Consider the following 24,775-nt stretch of genomic DNA (forward strand, 5'->3'; position numbering starts at 1 on the left):
AGATATCTAAATGGGCCAAATGTTCCTCTTTTAGTCAATTCAGATGAATCTCTCACAATGTTTTCAGAGACACAATTACTAATATTTGGCTTGCTATCTATCAAACAAGCTAAAAGGATGGTAATTTGGATGACACTATATCACCATATGAGGGCACCCTAAGCTTATTTGCCTTAGTCAATGTGGATATGCAGAGGACTGTTGAACCACAATTTAAGCTTTGTACATGCCTGCTTGACACTACCCATTGGTGTTCTTGCCCATCTCTCTACGTGACCGGAGTCACCTTTGCTTGGATTTAATTAATACTGGATTGGCTGTTTATGTATTATAATTTATCTGTTTTCATGTAAGCCATTTCCATAACAAACCAGTGCCTGCCCACGGCAGATGGGTTCCCCCTCTGAGTCCAGTTCTGCTCAAGGTTTCTTCCTGTTATCAGTCAGGGAGTTTTTCCTTGCCACTATTGCCCTAGGCTTACTCTTTGGGTCCGGTTCTCTGTAAAGCTGCTTTGTGACAAAGCTCCTTTGTTAAAAGCTCTATACAAATAAAAATGGACTGATTGATTGATATTCCTACCCCCTTTAAAAAAAAAATGCTTTAGCTTTATACCTGGGGAAGTGCTAAGTATTTTTAACTACTCCCTACACACTGCTCTACAGTGTTAAGAATCCTGAAGCTATTTAGAAAAACATATTTACATTCCTTAGTTCTCAGCAAATAGAGACCAATCTCTAACCCAATCTGTCTAAGCAAAATACTTTAAATTGGTGATGAAACAGATTTTACTGTACCCCCAAATAGCGAGCAATTTAATGTGCTGCCCAAATGAAAATTGGAGGAACTCAAAACTATGCTGCACAACTCCTGACAAAGATCAGAGGTAGATTTCACATCACACCTGTTTTAACGTTTAAAGTCATTAAATGGTCTAACACCTGAGTACACGCCTCATATGCCCAACTCCTGTCAAGAGTACATCGCTGTTTTTTATTTTATGTTTTTACATTTGATAATAAGAAAAGAGACTACCAGTGCAGTAGATTGCCTAATTCCACAGCTATTGAGAGCGACGTCAATATATTTTGCACGAGGTCACTATGTCACCAGAGACCAGAAATCAGATACGCAAACCTGAGGAGAAATGCTACTGTCTTGAGAGTCAGTGAAGGCGTCTCTAAAAACCTCTCTAAATGATCTGAACAATATTACACTTTAGGCTATATTTAAGATGCCATATTTGATTTACATCAACTGTAATGTCGAGACTTGGTTTTGTACATCTGTGCCAGCGAGCTGTATTGTTTGCAGTTTGTTATCTACACTTCGAATATATATACACTGTTACTAAAAAGCGTAAATCAGTTAAAGTAGCTTTGTGCTACTCTACATGGACTCGTTAAAGTGCATGTGAAAGCAGTGTAACAGATACGCGGGCAGGGGGGCCTCGGTGTCGCCACTGACATTCTGTTTCTTCGAAGGTGCTACGTGCTGCAGCCGTGCATAGTCAGTAATGTAAGTCAGTCTACAGATCGGTAGCGAAGGACGGACAAAATGCGGAGCCGCAGTAACTCCGGCGTCAAACTTGACAGCTATGTACGAATGGTGCAAAAAACGATCCTCTGTTACCAGGTGAGTAGGGGTGTGGCGTAAATATTATGTTTTTATAGTTAGATAAAAACGTACATACTTGACCTTTTGTAATTCAGGGTTGCTGTGTTGTTCAGAAATACTGTTCTAGATCTTTCTTTTGTTTTTGTAAACACTATCTAGTCCAACACATTTTATATTAACCATACTAAATAAAAGCTAGGCTATGTTGTTCTACTGTATGTGCAAATGCATTCCATGCGTGCTATTCAAAATCTTTATGATGTTATTATGGTTTCTTAAACATTAGCATTTAAAATGCAATTTCTATTTCCTGATTTATCCAATTAGTTCCTTGAAGAAACACCATAATATGTGTGATATTATTTGAACCATTAGGAGAACATAAAAAAAATACCACTACCATTTTGGTTGTGTCTCCACAGTAAGCTAGTAAGCTGAGAAATAATGACTAGATAATAATGTTAATATAACAATAAAACACCACAGGAACATATATATTAGCCATCTTCAATTAAAAATGGCAGCTTTATAACTAATAACAGCTTGCAAAGTTAAAACTAGGCCTGAAAGCGAGGGCCTCTACTAGCCCTCTACTTTATCAAACAAAATGAAAACTGCTCATGTGGTCATTTTTTTTATCTAGCTAGCCAACAAGCTAACTGTGGGCAAAACTAGCCTAATACGAGGCAGTTTCTTACACAAGTAGAACACAAGGCAGTGGCTAACTCAGTTGGGACAAAAGGGTCAGGCACGTCCTCTGGCTCCAGAGTGACATAGCCAAATCAATGTCCTCAGCCTCTCCTGGAGCACTGAGCTCCATGTCTTGGCTGCGTGACAGGCCACTCATGGGGACAAACAGTTCTGGTGGAGTATCATAGTCTGGGGTGTCCAGTCGGCCCTGGAGATGGTACTCTGCTCCAAGGGTTTCTAGAAGCACAGAGCCATGGAGACACCTGAAAAGGAGTGTGCAGCGGAATGAACTTCCTGCCCCAGCACTAGGGATGCCAGGGATGCAGCCAATCTACTCCTGCATAGTTGTGTGGCAGGTAAACAGTCCAGGGACAGATGGCAATCTGGTGGACACTGGACATTTTACTGTAAAGAGAGTATCCTTCAGTCCAGACAAGCTTAGACTAGCGTTTCTTGTGGTCAAAGCTACGCCAGTCGTGGCAGTAATGAGTTATGTTGAACAGCAGATGGCTCCAAATTAAGTGATAGGTGAATGTTATCATATCTGATCCAAGTACTAGTCTAATGGAAACCAACACAAGCTGAAGACATAGATCCTGAAGTAGGTCTGGCCCAATCAGAACCCAACAAAATAGCTTTCAGCCCTGGTTGTGGTCCTTTAGTCGGCATCTACTCAAATGCAGTAGGTAGATCAGCACTGTGGTGCACTGTTTAAAGTGGTATTGTGAGGTAATTGTTAGGGTGGCAGGGTTTAGGGCAGTCTGAATTGCTTCGGTTAAAATATCCAGCTGTATGAATGGACATGACACAATATAACATTCTGGAAATGCGTGATGGATGTCATTTTTAGGACCCAGTGACAGGCCTGTTCCCCGCCAGCCCGGACAGCCCACATGCCTGGGTTCGAGACAATGTCTACTCGATCCTGTCAGTATGGGCCCTCAGCCTGGCCTACCGCAAAAACGCCGACCGCGATGAGGACAAGGCCAAGGCCTACGAGCTGGAACAGGTGGGGTATGAGCCCTACCCCTCACTGAGTTACTAAAACATTACTTTTGCATTCAATTCACTGTCATTTGCACATTCATATTAATTTAATTCAGCACAAAAATAATTTTTCTCCCCTCTTCTAAATAACTAAGATGTATTTTGCATGTAGAATGTTATCAGTCTGTGTAATCATTGATATAACAGACATAACAGTATAAAAAAGGATTCAGGAAATTTTGCTTACACTGACTGCCTTTAATTTAATAGGCAGTTGTTTTGCCACCTATGCCAAGTCATGGCATTCAAATTAAATGTGTATAATCAGCGATTGCGTTAAAGAAATGGTTTTTAAAATATTAGCATATTCTCTCAGTTTTTCAGAGGTTATCCTGAATGACATGAATGGCAAAGGTGAATTTATCTAATATTTCACAGGCTCAAATAATTTTCTGCCTAGTCATAGGGACTGTGTCAGAGGGATCATATCGTATCCTATCACATGCTTATTATGTGAAATGGTCCAAAATTGGATTTTCTGTACAGTTACATCAAATGATAATGGTCCATTTCCAAAAGTGTTTCAAGCAAATCAATAATTTTCATTTATATATTGTTTATATATAATTTCCTAACCATAATGCTAAATATCGTCTCAAATTTTGGCAGAAGAATTCATGAATTCATAGTTTTTAAAAAGATATTTAGATTTGTAATACAATTTGTTTGTTTTTTAGATTATGTATGTGTGTTAGCTGTTAGTTTCAGGAGCACAAACAGGGAAATTCCAGAGGATAGGGAGTGCTGAGGGGTGTTGAGTTACTCTGGTGGGGGGAGGGGGGGCTGTTTGGGCTGGAAAGGTTAGGGTTGAATTTGGCTCTGTTTACAGTGGTGGTAAGAGTGGGGTGTTCCAGCTCCCTTTCACACCTCTCTCTCTCTCCTTCTCTCTCTACAGAATGTGGTTAAGCTGATGAGGGGTGTACTGCAGTGCATCATGAGGCAGGTAGGCCAGCACCCCTAGAGGGTAGTTATTCTGTGTTCTGGGGACCCTATTGGAGTGGAGGAGAAGAGGGGGAGGTACATTACTGAAAAAAGAATGGGACACTGAAGGGACCCCTGAGACTCCCACTCAGAAAACTGTGCTGAGGTAAGACTGGTGATCAATTTAAAGGTGAGGCTCCTGCAATGAGCTGCAATGAAGCCTATCCAGCAAGCTGTGATTGTTAAATAAATTGAGCAACTCATGCTGCTCTGTGCAGTTTATATTAACATCAACTATGAATCATGCCTGTGGAGTGTAAACCAAAGATAATCCATTAATAATGCCTTTCACATCAAGCAACATAAAGCATTCGAGCCACAGGTTCTGCCAGATGCTTTGACCCAAATGGTAAAATACAGGCTCAGGGGTGGTTATGAACTACTACTGAGGTAGTGTAAAAGGCAGCTCCCAGAAAATGCCTCTGTCTGGTTTGTTGGGGATGGACCCCTTTCAAACTGAATTGAATGTTGCGATTCTGTGTTGTGTTTCGAGATAGACCTTCTTCAGGGTGAGTGGAGGGTAATACAGAACATTAGAGCCCTGAATGTCTCCCTCAGGCTGGTATGAGCTAGATGACTTATTTGCAGACAAGCATCCCATGAATTCCAAGAGAAGGTCACTGCATTTGGCATTAACACCACACATGGGGAACTAAGTACGTTAACATTAACAGGAGAAGGTGTGGAAATTTGAATTTGAGTACCCACAGCCTTATGCTCAAGTGACGCACACACATGCACTCACACACGCAAGCAAACAAAAATTAGGAAGAAAATTAAGAAAATTTGCCAAGACTAATATCTTATTTTAGACTTTCTTTGTTAATTTTTTTGTGTCCTTCTCCTCAGCTGGACAAAGTAGAGAAGTTCAAATACAGCAAGAGAACCTCAGACTCCCTTCATGCCAAGTACAACACACATACCTGTGCCACTGTGGTGGGGGACCATGAGTGGGGGCACCTCCAGGTGGATGCCACGTCCATCTTCCTGCTCTTCCTGGCACAGATGACTGCTTCAGGTACAGCCGTTTTAGGCTGCCGCCAATGGTGTCTCTGTCTTTATGCTGACATCACACGTCAACTCAGAAAAAGTGTCCAATCGGCTTTCTGCTCTCTGTAGGGCTACATATTGTCTATACCAAAGATGAAGTGGACGTGGTCCAGAACCTTATGTTTTACATTGAGGCGGCATACAAAGTGGCGGTAAGTTACCGATATGCAAAATGGCAGAAAGCTGTCGGCGAACAAAGTGGCGGTGAGTTACTGGCATACAGTTATACATGGTATTGTGTTCTGCAGGCAATGGTATGTGTAAAGGAAATACAGGAATTAGACCCTTTAGGCCGCATTCACACCAGATCAGCTTGCCGCAGGGTTGTGCGGCAAAAACGGTGGTCTTCCCATTCATTTGAATGGGGGTAGTGCATTTAGGTTGCGGCAGTGGGGGACCGCATGGGGTGCCGAAAAGAAAACCCGACGTCGCGCTGCAGTGTCCAATCACGTAAGTTGTTTAAATTACCATGTAGCAGTCCGCTGTTTACCGAGCAACTGTCAGATGAATTACTGACGTGATTAATTTCCTAAGATTTAATTTTATAATCGTCATTGTGATTTGACAGTACCGGGTAATGGGACGAGTACTGAAACAATAATTACTAGCTAAATATCAATTCCGAACGTCGGAATTAAACTGTATAAAAGATTCGCTATTTAGCAGTTCTTGCATGTTAGTTTATTGTACCTAGCACTATGGAGTTCATGGACCAAACGATGATACTCTCCCAGTTGTGTCCTCGCTTGGTTTATTTCGTGTACCCAGCTTTGACGTCTGCGTCTGGCTGGCAGTCTACGCTGAAAAATAACGATAGCAAGAAGCTTCCTTCGGTTTGCGTTCGTGCCCATTTTTTTTTTTGAGTTAGCGGACAGGAGTGGGTGTTAAAGTTCACAACATGACGTCACACAAATGGGCCATGTAGTGACACGCCCACACCGCCGCACAACCCTGCGGCAAGGTGCTGCATTGCCTGATCTGGTGTGAATGCAGCCTTATTCCCTGTTCTGAGAGGGGTCAGGTGATTCTCCTTGTTTCTCTGATTTCTCAGGACTTTGGCATGTGGGAACGAGGAGACAAGACAAACCAGGGCATTCCTGAGATCAATGCAAGCTCTATTGGCATGGCCAAGGTGGGATCTGTTGTGGAATTCTTCCCTGTCTGTCATCACATGGGAATAATGATCTCGTAACAGTGCAATAATACTACACCACAGCACCTCACTAATCCCCCTGTGTCATCACATAACCACCACCTTAATCACTGCCCCATACCACCACCCTATCCACTACATCATACTGCTTCCATAATATTCCCCTCTACCACCTCCCTAACCATTACATTGGTGTGGTCATCCCTGGTCTGAACAGCCACAGAAGCAGGTTTGGTTTTCATCCTGAAAAAACCATGATTCCCCCAGTAACATGAGAAATTCCACCCGTGACAAGGCAGGGCAGTTACTCTGACTCCTCTTCAGACGACTCCTTCTCATTTACACCGTGAGCAGCTGGGAATGCCACTATGATTGATGGTGTGTCTGCATTTATCTCTAACGCTAATACTGCTACAGATATTTGCTCCTCACACCAATCCACCCTCACACAGCTACAGAACCCACATGCACCATTCACACCGCTACAGTACCCATTTTGTTTTAGTACAAACACTGCAGACACTTGGATTGGTTGCAACTGGCAGCTCACTGATTGCATGATGCCTAGCTGACCAATCAGCAAGTTTCTCTGTGTGCCTGTAGGCTGCCCTGGAGGCCCTGGATGGGCTGAACCTGTTTGGGGCCAAAGGAGGCCCAGAATCGGTGGTCCATGCTCTGGCGGATGATGTCCAGCATTGCCAGGTACAGAAAAGTACCATGTGACTCATCACCAATTACCACATGACTCACCACCACATAGCACTTATAGGCCGTGTCTGATACAGCTTACTTGCCTACTATTGAGTATGCGAATTGCATACTACTTGTATACTCAGTAGCTTGCAAGTAAGCTGTTTTGGGCACAGCTGTGGGCTCATCACTAGGAAAACACAATCAAGCACATGACCTTCTGGGTTGTCAACCTGAATTTCTGCAGTTGTCCTCTAAGTGTCCTTGTAGGCACGTTGAGCCAAGCAATCATCTGACATTCAGCCTAGGTGTGACAAATTATGCAATTAGTCACTAATTATGAGGTGGTAATAAGTGCTATATAATGAAATGATGTTATGCATAAGTGTGACCAAAGTATAACATGGACACACAATGTTGTTATTTATATGCCCCGGCTATGAACAGGTTTTTATTTATTAATCTATTCATTTTGCAATACTTTTACCGCTGTCCAATTGGATGCTCATTTCCCACCGCCTCAAATAAAAACTATTGTGTGTTCTTGGTTAATATTTCAGTTTGTTATTACATTGTCTAATGCACTACACTGTGTCCAAGCTGTCAGAAGTCTTAAGGAACATAAACAAATGAAGTGCCAGTTGGATGATTAACAGTGTGGATGAACCATTGGACTGCTGCATTCCATTTGCTGATTGAGAGATTAGTCCATGCTGTTGGAAACTACGGTTTCAAGAAATTCAGAATGTATCCAGAGTTCTCATGCAAGTTATCCATTTTCCCTCTCTCCAACTCTCCTTTTCCTCAGTCCATCCTTAACTCAGTGTTGCCGAGAGCTTCTACCTCTAAAGAAGTGGATGCGGGCGTTCTGTCTATCATATCTTACCCTGCCTTTGCAGTGGAGGACATTGATATTGTAAACATCACCAAGGAAGAGATCATCTCCAAGCTGCAGGTGACACACACCTCTCTCACACCCCCATAATTGGCCATCCGCAGTGGGGTTAGCACCTGGAAACACGTGTGGAGGTGTGCCCCTCCTGGAGGTCACCCTGTCCTCCCCTTTCTCATCAGGGCCGATACGGATGCTGCCGGTTCCTTCGAGACGGACACAAAACCCCTAAAGAGGTACGGCCCCAACCTGCCGTAGATGTCCCTGGTCCAGTTAACAGCACTCACAAACATTCTTTATGGTGGGGAACCCTACCCCCATCTGTAGGCAGCACTCTTGCCAGATAAAGATGTATCTCTGTCGAATGTGACATAAATTTGTTCCTGTTTTGTCTCAAAGATGTGTTAAAGAGTTAAAGATGTGTGTCTCTGTATTTAGCATAATCAAAACAGGCTTCTCTCTGTTGAACATGAAATAAATATGTGAGTCTCTGTTAACGTGATGTACAGATGTGCGTCTCAGTTCAGTGTGATGTGAAAATGTGTGTCTCGGTTCAGTGTGATGTAAAGATGTGTCTCTCCGTTTAGCATGACGTTCAGATGTGCGTCTCAGTTCAGTGTGATGTGGAGATGTGATTCTCTCATTGTGTGAGAGCTGTTTGCCTGAATGTGCTGTGCCTCCCCTGCAGGACCCCAGCAGGCTGTACTACGAGTCCTCTGAGCTGAAGCTGTTTGAGAACATTGAGTGCGAGTGGCCGCTTTTCTGGACTTACCTCATTCTGGACGGCATCTTCATCGGCAGCGAAGAGCAGGTGAGACGTACAGAATAAACTAGAATAGAGGAGGAGGTGAGAATAGTTGTACAGGTTTTGAAACCTGGAGCAGGTGAGAGTAATAGAGCAGGTGAGAACAGTGGAGCAGGTGGCAGAGTGTGTGAGAGTTGAGCATATGACTTTAGCAGAGCAGGTAGCATGATTGGAGCAGGCAGGTGTGGTCTAATCTCAGGAGGGGGTTTGGACACAACCTGCTGTGCACTGCGGAGATACAGTGCAGGTTGCTGAAAGGTTGTGGGAAGGTTTTCTTTCCCTGACGCCAGGTGTGGGTGTTTGTGTCCCACAGGTGCAGGAGTACAGAGAGGCTCTGGATGGGATTCTGATCAAGCAGCCGGATGGACTGCGTGTGGTCCCCGAGCTCTACAGCGTCCCTGCTGATAAGGTCACCTGCTGCGCGTGTGTCATATGTGCGCTGTTTGTGTCGTGCTGTGCGCTGTGAGCGCACTGCGTGTTACACACCTACCCTGTATGTGCGCTGCGTGTGCATTGTGTTTGTACATTACTGATGTCTGTTCAGCATGTTGCTAAAAACATGTTCTCAAACATCCCAGTGCTGAGGATATTCCACTTGTGTGCACATGCATACATGTAGAAGTACAATTTGTACATTTGTGTACTTTGGCTGTAGCATACTGTAGAGATTTATGTACCCAGGTCATCATGACATAATCAGCCAAGAACCAATCATAGCCAGGTCTATTTCTCATTTCTAAAATGAGAGTAGGGGACATGGGGCACTGTCAGAATACAATAAATATACAACTTATCACAGCATTTAGACACAAAAGCATAAGGAAATCAAAAGCTTGATTCAAATGAATACTTTTTGGTCTCGTTGTGCTTCTTTATGAACTAGCTGAATGGGATGAACTGACAGGCTGTATGTGTTTGGTGTGGCAGGTGGATGAGGAGTGCCTTAACCCCCACTCTGTGGAGAGGGTTCCCATGGGAAAATGTCCTCTGAAATGGGGACAGTCCCTCTATGTCCTGGGGAATCTGCTGGCCGAGGTGAGCTCCTGTTTCACCTTTAGATCCCTCTTTCAGCTCTGGTCCTGAATCAGTCTATGATGACAGAGGAAAGATGAATGTATGATTGTCCTTCGCGTTCTCTTGCTATGCCTGATTCAGGGGTTCCTGGCCCCGGGAGAGATTGACCCCCTGAACAGGCGCTTCTCCACCGTCCCAAAACCGGATGTGGTAGTGCAGGGTGAGCCTCTCCTTCTCCCCCTGTCCTGACACGAGCAGAACATCATGTCTGAAATCCACGCTAATCTGCAGTGGCTCATTTAAGAGGGCTGGTCTCCATGAGGCAGCTGGTTTACACCCACCATGTTAGGACTGAGAAAAATGGCTCCTCTTCTCTCTCTCTTGTGATTGTAGTGTCCATCCTGGCAGAGACTGAGGAGATTAAGCAGCTCTTACAGAAACATGGGATCAAAGCAGAGACGATGGAGGAAGTCCACCCAATCAGAGTGCAGCCCTCCCGGGTCCTGAGCCACATCTATGCCCGACTCGGTAAAACACTGTTACCCCATTATGTAGCAGTGGAATGTGTTAGTTATATCTGTTAGGCCATCTTTCCACTGTAGACTGTATGTGTACATGTAATTCTGTTGTAAATATGGCTTTATATCTTGATAACACTTCCATTGAACTATATGCCATTAAGCCTACCTAATGCTATCATAAACACGAAAAAGCATTTGTCATAGCCAGTCATGACAGTGTCTTACAGCTTATGACAAATAATAGACTTATAATGCTACGATGATCATAATTTCACACGTTTATATAATAGCTTTTGTCACATACTGAACTATGCTAACTATGCTACAGGTGAAACGTACCTTATGTCACCTGTTATAACAAGATGTTTATGACACTAGTGTCAGAACACATAGTATGTTGAATATAAGTGAATGTCACTTGACACAGCTGCCACAGTGCAAGTGGCATGATGAGCACAGAAAGCAAGAATACAAATAATGCTGTAATATATTTTCTTCTCTTTAATAACTACAAATATGCTAGTTAAAACTGGATTAAATTGCCCATTGGTTGATGTCATAGCTTTTCATATGTATAATTCCAACCATATGTATAACAAATTAAAACAACCAAAAAAAAAATTTGAAGGACACACTGTAGCAAGTCTTGCCTCAGACTATTTTTGAATGGTTCAAGTTTTAAGGAAAAAGTACAATCAAGACTTTTGAGAGCAAAGACTCTAGCTCTGTGACTGTCTACTCCTAATTGGCAGAGATTAGTCATGAATAATAAGTAGTATATTTTGCAGAAAGAACAGTAGTAGTTGGCTCTGCCTTCTACTAATACGTCAAAGAATAACAAATTGAAACATATTACATTACACACAGTAAAAACTGTGACGTTCCACTTCCAGGGCGAAATCAGAGGCTGGGCCTGACAGGAAGGCCTTATCGGCGCATTGGTGTCCTGGGCACGTCCAAGTTCTACAAGATCAGGAACACCATCTTCTCTTTCACCCCCCAGGTAAGCACAACCCCAGCCGATGCACCAACCCTCACTCATACACTCTTGGTCACACAGAGACCATCAATTCCAGTGTGAGGCTGTCTGGTGCCACATACATAAAGGCTACCCATCACCATGCCAAGCAATCTATTCCCTAATTCACTAGAAGAATCAGAGGCAGAGCCCTGCCTTGGAATCAAACCTGCAACCTTCTCCTTATAAGTCCGTTCCCTGAGTTGCCTTGCACAGGGCTATGGACCCTAGACCAGAGCTGCAGTGCTGCCAGAACTCTCCTGTCCTCTTTTCTTCTCCTCTCCTCTCTACCCCTTACCTTCTCTCCTCTATTCACCTCTCTTGCCCATCTCCATTGATTCTTTTCTCTAGTTCATGGATCACCAGCAGTTCTACTTGGCTCTGGATATCCACATGATCGTGGAGATGCTGCGCTCAGACCTGTCGTACCTGTGTTCCCGCTGGAGGGTGACGGGTCGTCCCACGGTCACCTTCCCCGTGTCACAGGCCATGCTGAGTAAGACTTGCATGAACTGCCCCCAAACCACTGGACCTTTTAGGGAGGCACTCACTGTTACTGTGAAATATAACATTGTAAAAGATTTTTGTTTTCTCTCATTTTGCATGGTTTTGTCTTTGAGAAGTTTTGATTGTATGAACTGAAGGATGTTGAAACTCTCATGAGTTTTACTTTTGTTCACTTTAAGACTGTCATACAGGAACAGACACTTATTTAAGGTAACCTTGGAAACTTAATTTTTGTTTTTACCTGAGACCGCGCCATTCACCGAGTTTATATTCTACTGGTATTTAGCACTATTATCAGTGACTGGCTGCTTAAAATGAGTCTATATGAAAAAATCGCACCCAAAAACGGTTGAAATGCTGTTTCCATTTGTTTGGTGCTCTGATTACTGATGCTGTACTCCTTACTGTCTAATTTCAGCTGACGACCACAAAGACCTGAATCCAGCAGTACTGGCCGTTCTGAAGAAGCTGCAGGATGGTTACTTTGGGGGAGCCAGGTATATGTATATTTATATATATACCTGACTCCCCCTCTACCACTGATGTGGAACTGAGATACCAAAAACAAACATTCCTATAGGCCATATTTAAAACATAGAATGCACATATACGCCTATAGGAACGTTTGTTTTTGGCATCTCAGTTCCACATCAGTGGTAGAGGACCTGCCAGGGAGTGCGGCAGGGCTTTTGGTCCTGTAACACCACATACAGACCACACATATACCACACAAAACTATGTTTTAAGCAACAGAGTTAAAAATGCCAAAAAAGCAGGGAAATTTTTATATGAGTGCCATTGCAGTGTAACTCGACCTATGTCAAGCTTTCCAACATATGCTGGCAATATAGCAAACTATGTAACAGATCATTACAGAAAAGCAGTAATGACACTAGTTCCGTTATCCTTTGTGTTTTTACCTAAATAAACTTGTATCCTAGCTTTAATACCGTTATTGCTAGCTACCTAACTTTAGCTAGCAGTGCATTTGTGTAACTTTCCCTATGTTGCTGCTTATACTGCTATCTAATTCAGTGTGACTGAGATTAGTTAGTTTTGCCTGTATCTGTGAATGTTCAAATTCACTCAGTTGCTGTACTGTAATGCCAGCTGACATGAAGGCAGCTTCATTCAGTACCTGTAATCCCTGATGAGGACAGCTGATGTAACAACTGCTCTGTTACTGTTACTAGCTAAAAACAGCTGCTCACTGCCAGCTAACATATATTAATGTATAGTAAGCTTGTCCAAGACAGAGCCAGTTAAGTTCACAGATTTATAGCTAGCTGCTAAGCAGCCAGAAAAAATAGATTTTCTAGCTAGATGCCAAAAACAATCTTGGCAAGGTTATCTGCCTTGCTGTTTTTAGCCTAGATAGTGTCAGTAGCAGATGCTGCTTGGGAATGTCTAGAGATGGTTGTGCATGTTTAATAGCAATGGAATGTTGAGGAAAACGTTTTAGCCAAAATGTACTACACCTATAATTGTGATTTGTGAAACTGGCCACTAACACTGCACAGCACACTGCCACATTTCATGCATTATCTTTCTGTCATACTCATTTAATCTGTGCCTTATTGTATTTGTATTTTTTTCCAAATAGAAATATTATTTTTATTTATTGTTTTTTAAAAATGCTTTTCCCAATTTTCTCTGTTAATTTGGACTGCTCAGATCTGTACGTTCATTTTCATACTGCGATCTGTGCAGCCATTGTGGGAGAGTGTAGACATGCAAGCTTGCACATTTTGTCACCTGCTGTTTCCTCTCACACCTCAACCCACAAGCTACACTGTAAAAAAGACTGCAAAGTTGCCAGTGAAAAATCATTAAATGAAGCGGAAAAAGTGCATAGATCCTGTTATTTATGGGATGACAATTAAATAATTATTGCCCTTATTCTACATGATTTTGACTGTTTTGAAAAAATAGTGAATCATTTATTGTAAAAATACAGCTTTTTTTTTTACAATGTAAGCTTTCGCAGACAGGAGTTGGAGGAAGACGTGCAACTGTAGCAAGCAGATGGTTGTGTACCTGATTGACCAGCAGGGGGGCTCTAGAGAGATCTGAATGAACCATAATTAACCTTAATCTTGGGTGACTCTACTGCCTGTTACGCATCCCCCAGCGGGTCTACCAGTCCAGCGGGACAACCAGCTGCAGCAGCCCCAACTTATAACTTTAAAACTTGGTGACGGATATTTGCCAAGCTTCAGGAAAACGTTTTCTGTAGCACACAGCGAAAGATCAGCCCATGGCTGAGAATACCCTTCAAAATGGTTTTACACATGCGAACCATCTGCGTCCACACTCTTTTGATGCCAACGCTCTATTATATCAAATTAAATACACTGTAGACACTTAGCCAGGTTAGCATACTCACTTACTTCCACTCACTAGCACAGTTAATAAATGTAGCAGCATTTGTTACAGATAATCTATTTGGCAGGATCTGAAGTATGAACTGCGTGCAGACACCCATTTGATGTCCCCCGTATTTGTCCTCGCCCCCACAGGGTCCAGACAGGGAAGCTGTCAGAATTCCTGACCACTTCCTGCTGCGCGCATCTGACCTTCATGGACTGCGGTAAGCAGCACGGCTATGGTGACCGCGAGGCTTGTGCGCCATGAGAGCTGTACGTGAATTTAGCTTACTGTCGGTAAGGGCCTGCTGCTGGGACCTTGGGGGGAGCGCAAGTCTCCATTTGTCTGCACGTCTCCTCGTACTAGCATGGGGAGTGGTGTATGTGCCTGAGTAAGGATGGGCCCGGCTTTCGCTGGTGACACTCTCTCTCGGTTTGGCGCCCCCCAGAGGTGGATGACCTGGCGGAGTACCTGGACCAGCTGCTGTCCATGCCCAAAGAGAGCCCTAAAATCAGCGCCACCAAGGGAGGCCTCAACCGCTTCCGCGCTGCCGCCAAAAAGACCCGGGAGATGGTGTCCCTGGTGCACAAGGCCAGGGAGCTCAACATCCACAGTGAGACCGTCCTCCACGTTCCCCTCTTATCCCTGTTCTCCTCTGAATCCCCCCGGCAGACCTGCAGGCGGGAGGTCCACAGCCCTCAGATTCAAAGCCCTGTGGTTCACTGTGCTTAGTGCAGTGCTTTCAAGTGCTGTTTTTGTATGGTGTGACTAGTGTGCCTGATGACTGCGTTTTCTTCTTTAGATGTTCACATGTACCTCCCCACCAAGCTGTTCCGGTCCCCTCAGCCGGCCCTCAACTTGGTAGATTCTGGGAGTCAGGTACTGCACTAGCACACACAGTCTGTCAGGCATGCCAGAGTTAGGACGAGAGGTTAGCTTTTTCAAGGCCAATACTGATGCCGATGTTTAAGAGAGTAAGAAGGCCAATCAGCTAATATCTCCTTTTTTCCCATAAAAAGGAAAAAAACAGGAAACAGGAAAAAATGTTCGAAAATAGCAGGTGTACACTGCATGTGAGTGAGAATGCACACCCAATGTTGTGCTTAAATTGCTCCGGATTCTGCAAAATGTCATCCTCAAGTCCAATGTTTCTCTTTTGTTAGACAAATTATCCCTGACAGACAATGACTATTACAGGTTTTGTGCAATCAGACTAAAACCTTGGCTATCAAAATTGGTTTAAAAAAGATTAAATAAATGAATTGCAATATAACCTCATTGTTCTTCAGGTTATACATTAGATATTTAAGTGGGGTTTGTATATAGCATACTTTACCTTCCATGTCTCAAAACATTCGGATGCTTGAGATAAAGCTACACAGTCAGACAACATAATGGTGACCTGTTTCAACACTAGAGGTGTGCTTGCGCAAGAAATTACTCAATTTGTGCTCGGCACCTGCTGATTGTCTGAAAAGTTAAACATTGGCCATACCAATTTATCAGTTGCTCTCTAGTTAGCTCATAGTCAGTACGCCATAGGCACAATTACAGTAGTACAGTAAGCTCACAGTCACTGCAAGAAAGTGAAATGCTAAAATGTATTCCGGGACTTATATGGTGCTTGTAACAGAATGCTTATTGTACATTGTTCAAGCCTTTTCATGGGCGCTGTTGCAGACAGAGGCAGAACATCAAATTTATTGTTTCCCTATTACCATAATTCATTTGTTTGTTCGGTAATTCATTCATTCATTCATTCATTCATTCATTCATCCATTCATACTAAGCTACTTCCTTGCCCAGGACTCTGATGTAACAGCCCCTCCCCCCAGTAACCTGCCCCGGGATGTGAATGGGGAAATTGATTACATGGCCCTGGTGCAGATGCTGAAGCTGTCTCAAAACCTGCAGGACCAGGCCGACATCCTTTACATTTTCTTCAAAGACAAGTGAGCCGTACTACAAACACCAGCATGCACTTTACTACACTTTCCATCTTTGCTGTACAACATGAATTGCTATTTTGAGTGTTTGAGGGTTTGCTGTGTTTGTCTGTGTGTGTTCGGGGTGGGGGGGAGGGGAGTTTAGGATTTTGTCTGTGTCTGTGTGTGTTTGAGGGTCTATATCTGTTTTTGCATGCTCGTGTCTGTGTGTGTCTGTGTGTATGTATGTGTCTGACGTCTGTGTGTGAGAATTTGAGTATAGTCAGCATGCGTGAGCAGGGGCAGAACAGTTTGTGAATGTATGTATGAGTCTCTTGCTCTCTGTTTCTCCGTGGCTCAGAGGGATAGACTGGGACACTAGGCTACACGGGCGGGGCAGCATAGTGCGGAAGCTGCTGTACGAGCTCTACGAGAAGGCGGGGTCCCTGCGGCACTGGGGAGTCATCCGCATGATCTCCGGCATGCTGCGGAAGAAGGTGGAGGAGCTGGACGAGGTAATGCATCACAGCGCACCTGTCACCTGCAGTCGGTAACCATGGTAACCAACACAGATAAGTGCACTGCTACCTAAAGCTCAAAACCATGATAATCAGTACTCACGTCAGTGCGTTTTTTAAAAAAACCCACGTACACACCAGCACACCTGTCGCTGCAGGCAACTCTAGTAACACATCATAGTAGCACACCTGTCACCTACAGCAGGTAACCATAGTAACCTATTTTTTCATATCAGTACAACTTTTACAGACAGCAGGTAACCATGGTAGCCCATACACACATCATTGCACCTGTTACTAAGCTCATCGGCACTCCTGTTTCCAAGACAATTGGCACACATGGTATCTAGTACTCCACCACTCCATACTTGCCATGCTCAAAAGGTTGACTATGTTAACCAATACCTCAGAATTGTAATAATGCAATGCCTGTTTTACATACAATATAAAGCATCCTTACAGTACATCGTTTGTTAGGTGGATAACATGAGCTTCATACTTTGATACATGGTGAAAGAGAACTATAATGGCTGAGAAATCTCGGCTATCTAGGCCTGTCTTACTGAAGTAAAACAAATTCTTTTTTTACTGTTTATGTACATATACAGTGACTGGTTCCAGTGATATCTGAGCACTTAACTCATTTGGGTAATATACAGGCACCATTTCTTTGCTTTCCAGGCATGCTCAGACTTGCTGGCACATCAGAAACACCTGACTGTGGGTCTTCCCCCTGAGCCTCGAGAGAAGACCATCACTGCGTGAGTGCCCTCATCCCTCAAGTCACCTTCAGCAAGCCCACCTGCAGATTTGACTCTAGAAATACGGACCTTTAGTCTTTTCCTGACATAGGAAGCACTTTCTCCTTGCAGTCCTATGCCCCCAGACAAGCTGGCCAAGCTGATTGATCAGGCCAGTGAGAACAACATCACCATTGCCATTCTCACACAGGTGAGCATCTCTATCCGCCCACCGCTGAACATCATCATCATTGCTGTCTTAATGCAGGTGAACATGCCCAACGCCCTCCTTACTCAGGCGAGGGAAAGACTCCAGGAAGAATGAGTAGCTTGAGTATAGAATTTGGTGCTTTAGAATAAATTTAGCTTTCTGTTTTAATTTTTCATTTTATTTTTTAGCTTTCAGTTTTAGTTTTCTGTTGTTTGAAAAGTCATTTAGTTAATGTGATTTAAAGTTATTTGATTTATAATACCCAGGGATATTGTTTGTTTAATAGGTTGCCTGTGTATAATAGAATAACTCTGTTTGCTGAGTCAAATACAATCCCTGTGGGGTTGCTTTCTCACAGGGCTGTTATTCTACAGTGATGTTTTACACAACTGACAACAAGGTGTTTTTTATATCTGCAGGAGATCACAGTTTTTCATGGTCATCATGTGTATGTGTTGCAGGAAATTGTGGGAAATGTTTTATAATCACTGTGTGTGCATATATGTGTGTGTATTCCAGAAAATGTGTGTGTGTGTGGCAGGAATTCATGGTGTTATTTTCTTACTGCGTGTGTGTGACAGGAGATCATGGTTTTCCTGGCGATGATCATCCGCACACAGCCTGGCCTCTTTAGTGAAATGTTCCGCCTGCGCATTGGACTCATCATTCAGGTCATGGCCACTGAGCTCACCCAGTCACTCAACTGCTCAGGTATGAGTTCACCCAGTCACTCAACTACTCAGGTATGAGTTCACCCAGTCACTCAACTGCTCAGGTATGAGTTCACCCAGTCACATTCAACTGCTCAGTAAGTTCACCCAGTCACTCAACTGCTCAGTATGAGTTCACCCAGTCACTCAACTGCTCAGGTATGAGTTCACCCAGTCACTCAACTGCTCAGGTATGAGTTCACCCAGTCACTCAACTGCTCAGGTATGAGTTCACCCAGTCACTCAACTGTCCATGTATGAGTTCACCCAGTCACTCAACTGCTCAGGTATGAGTTCACCCAGTCACTCAAGTGCTCAGGTATGAGTTCACCCAGTCACTCAACTGTTCAGGTATGAGTTCACCCAGTCACTCAACTGCTCAGGTATGAGTTCACCCAGTCACTCAACTGCTCAGGTATGAGTTCACCCAGTCACTCAACTGCTCAGGTATGAGTTCACCCAGTCACTCAACTGCTCAGGTATGAGTTCACCCAGTCACTCAACTGCTCAGGTATGAGTTCACCCAGTCACTCAACTGCTCAGGTATGAGTTCACCTAGTCACTCAACTGTTCAAGTATGAGTTCACCCAGTCACTCAAATACTCAGGTATGAGTTCACCCAGTCACTTAACTGTTCAGGTATGAGTTCACCCAGTCACTCAACTGTTCAGGTATTAGTTCACCCAGTCACTCAACTGTTCAGGTATGACAGAACCATGCAAGTAACTACAACACTGCAAGTTCCAGACCAAGGTTGGGTCATACTGTTCCTAACCTCAAGTGTGTCTGTAAATGTCCACCTGAATATGGTCATAAGGTCACGCAGGAAAAGGGCATTTTCTGAGCAAATAAATTGTAATAATTATGTCATTCATGGAATCCAGTTTTGTGAATGCAGTTGCATACACTGTGTGTGGATGCTGTTGTAGAAGTAGGGAGATGCTGAGTGTATGCTGCACTCTGCAGGAGAGGAGGCCACAGAGCGTCTGATGAATCTCAGTCCCACTGAACTGAAGAATCTGCTGCACCACATCCTCAGTGGCAAGGAGTTTGCTATCCAGAGAAGTGGTAAGTAATCCCCACCTGCCTGTGTGTGCACACACGTGTGTGCGTGTGTGTGTGTTTGTGAGTTTGTGTGTGTGTGTGTGCGTGTGTGTATGTGTGTGTGTGCCCACATGTGCGTGTGCATATGTGAGTATGTGCGTGCGTTTGTGTGTGTGTGTATCTGTGCATGCGCATACTCATGTGTTTCTCTGCTGCAGTGCGCTCTGTAGGGTCAGCTGTAAGCCCGGCCATTGCCATCTATGACGCCAGCAAATCTGGAGCTACCAAGAGTGCGAAAGTGGGAGTGAGCAAACCGAAGAGTGACGTGAAGATGGTGAGAATTCTTTCCTATGGGAGGACATTTGTAAATGAGGATTAGCAATGAGAATTACTGGGGTTAGGCGTGACAGTTTAATGGGGGGGGGGGGGGGTGGGTCGTGTGGGAGCACTGAGTTGTACACAAACACGCACATGCACATGCACACAGTAAACACATTATATATCACTTCAAATCCAGCTGTCAGGATTGGGATTCATCATTTCATTATGATAAATATATAAATAAAGCCTGCTCATCTATGAGGTGTTTGTGAATAAAATTATATAATAAATTTAGATATTTAATTAGCCAGGGTATTTAGTGGAAACAGAAGCTAGCATGAAATCCGGAAATAGATATGGCTCTCCAGGAACAGGGCCTACATTAGAGGATCTTTCTCAGATCAAGCATACATTTCACACATATTCTTTCAGATACTGTGTTGGTGATTTATTTTGGGTGATGACCATATTGATATTGTGTGTGTGTGTGTGTGTGTGTGTGTGCCTGTGTTTGTCTTGCAGTCTGTGTCTGTGCACTCTCTGGATATTGAAAACATTGAGTCTGGGGTGAGTAACCTGACATAACATGCTAACACATTGTTAAAGAGTATTAATGCTCACACTGCTACAAATACATTATAAAAAAAACTGCTATAAAAAGCCTCATTTTGCAAAACTTTTTCCATCTGTGACCAACTCCCTGTCAATGAATCACTTATAAATAACTGGAAGGTGTAATGTAATTGGTGCATGCTGATTCTGAGAGGAGCCCCTGCAGGTGTCAGAGGGAAACCCCTTTGTGTGTGTCAGAGGTACAGGCTCCCTTCCATAGAATCCTTTGAAGGTAATATGATGCCGGCGGGGGGGCGAGACAGCCGGCAGGGACAGTGGCTGCGCAGGAGACGACTCGACGGCGCCCTCAACAGGGTCCCCGTGGGATTTTACCAGAAAGTGTGGAGGATCCTGCAGAAGGTGAAAGCGGCGTTAATAACACATTTATTAAGAATTCATTTTAATTAGATGTTTAAAGATATACTATGCAAGATTTTTACCTTGATAGTATCATGAATTAACTGTGCTCAGTCATGTCTATGATGTACTTCCAATCTCCATCTCCACCTCTGCCTGTATTTCTTTTTCTAAGATGTGTTTGGAATGTTTCTGGACGTGACACTGTTTTCTGTGTGGGGAGGGGTGGGTGTGGCTACAGAAAGGTGTGATGAGACCAGGTTTCAGTGGAGTGTTTGTAGCTGGCTGCCTAATGCCATGGCGAAGGTGAAGAATCACAAGTAGCCTGCAGCAAAGTGAACGACAAGGCTCTTTCAAAAATAGGGTCAATCATGGAATTGCTTTTCCTTTACTGGTGACTGCTGTTGAAAAGCTTTGAATATTCTAGTCTGTTTTTTTAAAAGGAGCTAATAAAATATATCATCTATAAGATATAACACAATTTGTTATAAGGTAATTTAGATTTTTTTTTTTGATTTATTATAAAATACTTAAAGGGCACTTCCTGTCCTGTTGCTCTGTCCCGCAGTGTCAAGGCCTGTCCATCGAAGGATTTGTCCTTCCCGCCTCCACCACCAGGGAGGTAGGGCAGTACAGCTCCAGGGCTCAGTGCTCTATGTGATGTCAATATAACTTATATATATATATATATATATATATATATATATATATATATAAAACAGAGCTCTACAGTGCTCCCGTTTTAGGAACATTTTCTACTGAAAATTGATGTGTGCTAACTGGAAAAGTAATTTAGGGCCACATCTACTAATTGGGAAGTATTGTGTGCTTCTAGATTTTTCAGCTTAGGAGCACATGTGCTCCTTGGAAAAAATGTTATGTATAGTAAGAATATTATGCTGCAGAGCTCCACCTCTAATAGCTTTCTGTTTTTATGTTCCTCCCTCTCCCTTACCCTCCTCCTCTGTCCCTCTATCCCTGGCTGGGTGGTGCTGTAGATGACTCCAGGAGAGATTAAGTTTGCGGTGCACGTGGAGACGGTGCTGAACCGTGTGCCAAAGCCCGAGTACCGGCAGCTGCTGGTGGAGGCCATCCTGGTGCTCACCATGCTGGCCGAGGTGGAGGTGGAGAGCGTGGGCGGCATCATCCACGTGGAGAAGATCGTTCACATGGCCAGTGACCTGTTTTACCAGGACCAGGTCAGTGTGTGCCGTAGAGAGAGTGCCGCTTTGGGCTGTCTGTCCCCATCTTTCTCTGTCTCACCTCCCCCTCTCTCCATCAATCTTCCTGATTTTCCTCTCCCTCCACTCTCCATCCCTTTCTTCCTCAAATCCCTCTCATTCTGCCTAATTTATTCTATGTATTTATTAGAGGGAGTAGCTAATATTTATTAATAGTATTATTCGTTGTTTATTGCTTTATTTTTCATATGTTTTCATATTTCATATATATATATTTTTTGGACATGTATCTCTTTGTCCAGTATTTTTCTACATAAAAGCAATTACAAGCCATTTTGGCTTAATATCAATTTACTGATGTTCCCATAATGTCATTATGACTGTAAAAATCAATTTTTACAGACGAAAATGACTCCAAGAAACAACACCAGATGAAAGTTTTAAGAGTACTACTTTAATCGCTGTGTTTCCATAATTTGTTCCAGGACTATGGCTAATCTTTATTTTTGGTTAATATTTTTACAGGTTTATCCAAAATTCTGTCTGTGTAAAACCGAATAGATATCTGTTCTCTAACTGAGATTGTATCTGGCATGCCTGCCCGTGCAGAAGGACCTGGGAGCTGGGGATAACCTGCTGGATAAGGACCAGTCCACCGGCATCTGCAGACAGCTATACGACAGCGCCCCCAGTGGCCGTTTTGGCAGCATGACCTACCTAACCAAGGCCGTGGCCACCTACGTCCAGGACTTCCTGCCCAGCGGTGCCTGTGCCCTGCAGTGAGGCTGCAGTACATAAGTGTGGTGGTGTGTTATCACACCAGCACATTATTTTAAAGCCTAAGTGCATATCCCCTCCCCCTCTCTGCCTGACATGAGGGTCATGGGAGATGTAGTCTTGAATCATATGAACAAAAGATCATCAGTGCCTGTTTTGTTAGTTTTCTTCATCAATACACAATGGAGAAGGTGGGGTCATGGATGCTTGGCTACTTGCATGTATGTATTTATTATTTTATTTATGTATGTACAATTCAATATATTTAGTAAGCATTCATTATTTATCTTTGTTTTGAGGAGCTTCTTTTATGATAAGCCAGTGGAGTGTAGTTTTTTATGTTTTTAGTAGCTAGTAGTAAGTGAGACAATTTCTTTATTTCAAATCTTTATGCGTCTAATTCTCAGGTGAATTGGTACATTTGGCACCCATTGTGTTCTTCTGTGTTCTTAATCTTAACATAAATATTGATTGAATTGTCTGAGATTTTGGAATGGTCCACTGAAGTGTTTTTTTTTTTCATTATCAATACAGGAAGTATTCTGTTTTACATATTGTTGCAGGTCTGTGTGCTTCACATAATACATAAATATTACAGTTACGCAAGACTGGGACCCTGGTGTAATTTAAACTACTGTGGCCTCTGGCTGCAAATTTGAATAATGAAATTGAGCATATTACTTAGAATTCACCAAAATAAATGAAAAATGTCACATCAGGTTATTTTTATTGATGCTGAAGGACAATACACTGCTGTAGTATGAATATGGTTCATTTTAGTTCATTGTTAAAAGATGTGCAATACATTTCATGACAGCTCTGTGACAGAGATCTGAGACACAGTGGTCAAAATGTCAATTGGTGAATTGGCAAGACAGACAGGAAAATAAACTTGTTTGGCTTACCACATTTTATTTTCTCTTCTTGGAGGGGTGAAAATGCACACAGAATTAAAATTCCACAAAACAAAATGGCCCACAAAAAACCAATGTCCATCCCCACACCAAAATGCCTTCCTCAGCTGGAGAGCAAGGTCTTTATATAACCCATTGATACGGCAATGAGTAGCAGCTGATTGACAGTGAGAAACAGCTGCTTCCATGCCAGTGAGTGAGGTTGGCACTGTCCGTGGTCCTGCAGTTCTCCTAGGTAGTGAGTGCACCTGAGGTGCTGAATGGACAGCACACCCATTTCTGCTCCTGTACCTCATGTCCCAACATCACAAGCATACCTGGATAGTTAAGGCTCATTTTTAGCAACCAGGAATACCCAATTGAGATTGAAATCTCTTTTTACATGTGGGACCTTGTATAAAACACAAAGTTACCCAACAAGACAAACAAGTTACAAACATCAAATGGGGCTTAATGCACAGCTTCATACACTAGAATCCCTGAAATAATCACGGAGGTGGTAGAGCCAATAATGAGAGCACTCACTTATGATGGTAACAAACACAGTTCACTCAGATCATGCATAGACCCAAGAGCTGAACAAATACGTGAAAAGAACAAGTGGTGGTATCAGTGGAGACTTAGCTAGGGCCAAATATTTTTGAAAATGAAATGTTTTATGAAAAAATTTGCTTTTAAGTGGGAAAGTGGAAGGGTGTGAACTCCTTGCTAGTGTTAAAATATTATCTTTTGGATTGCCCTCAGTATCTGAGGGTTTTTTTATAGAAGAGTGCAGCAAATGTGCCAGGTGCCAAGACTGATGATGCCTTAATCCGGGGAAAGACATTAGAGAGGCACAATGCAAGGAGGAATTGGATACAGCGTTCAACATGGTAAGTAGAGCTTTCAAAGATCTGAAGATGCCTTGAAAACAGGAATTGAGGAGTGCTATTGCAACAATTTGACTCTAGATGGTGACATGATATGGGCTTCTATGACACTAACCGCCTTTGAATGTGATTATGTCCAAATAGAGAAAAGAACCCCTAATTTTGTCTTATGGTCTAAGAAATTATATGTGTACATTTATGGCAAGAGTGTGGGCTGAAACAAATTACAAACCACTGGTGACAACTG

The 24,775-nt window shown here is 43.1% G+C and overlaps 1 protein-coding gene across 1 annotated transcript; it reads left to right on the top strand.

Moving 5' to 3' along the window:
- The first annotated feature begins 1,432 nt into the window (after nucleotides 1–1,432).
- LOC135262330 (phosphorylase b kinase regulatory subunit alpha, skeletal muscle isoform-like) lies at nucleotides 1,433–23,654 on the top strand. Its single transcript, XM_064349308.1, has 32 exons — nucleotides 1,433–1,632; nucleotides 3,155–3,313; nucleotides 4,247–4,294; nucleotides 5,182–5,350; nucleotides 5,452–5,534; nucleotides 6,434–6,514; nucleotides 7,139–7,237; nucleotides 8,034–8,180; nucleotides 8,300–8,353; nucleotides 8,806–8,928; nucleotides 9,236–9,331; nucleotides 9,850–9,957; nucleotides 10,078–10,156; nucleotides 10,330–10,464; nucleotides 11,351–11,460; nucleotides 11,827–11,971; nucleotides 12,401–12,479; nucleotides 14,502–14,572; nucleotides 14,798–14,962; nucleotides 15,152–15,228; nucleotides 16,156–16,301; nucleotides 16,636–16,789; nucleotides 17,474–17,553; nucleotides 17,665–17,743; nucleotides 18,325–18,454; nucleotides 19,420–19,521; nucleotides 19,716–19,831; nucleotides 20,341–20,385; nucleotides 20,629–20,790; nucleotides 21,356–21,409; nucleotides 21,786–21,986; nucleotides 22,578–23,654. Exons 1-32 carry the CDS (start codon nucleotides 1,555–1,557, stop codon nucleotides 22,749–22,751), a joined length of 3,549 nt encoding a protein of 1,182 aa, XP_064205378.1. The 5' UTR covers nucleotides 1,433–1,554; the 3' UTR covers nucleotides 22,752–23,654.
- Nucleotides 23,655–24,775: the final 1,121 nt, after the last annotated feature.

Source organism: Anguilla rostrata, chromosome 9, assembly GCF_018555375.3.
Source record: "Anguilla rostrata isolate EN2019 chromosome 9, ASM1855537v3, whole genome shotgun sequence".
Taxonomy (NCBI): Eukaryota; Metazoa; Chordata; class Actinopteri; order Anguilliformes; family Anguillidae; genus Anguilla; species Anguilla rostrata.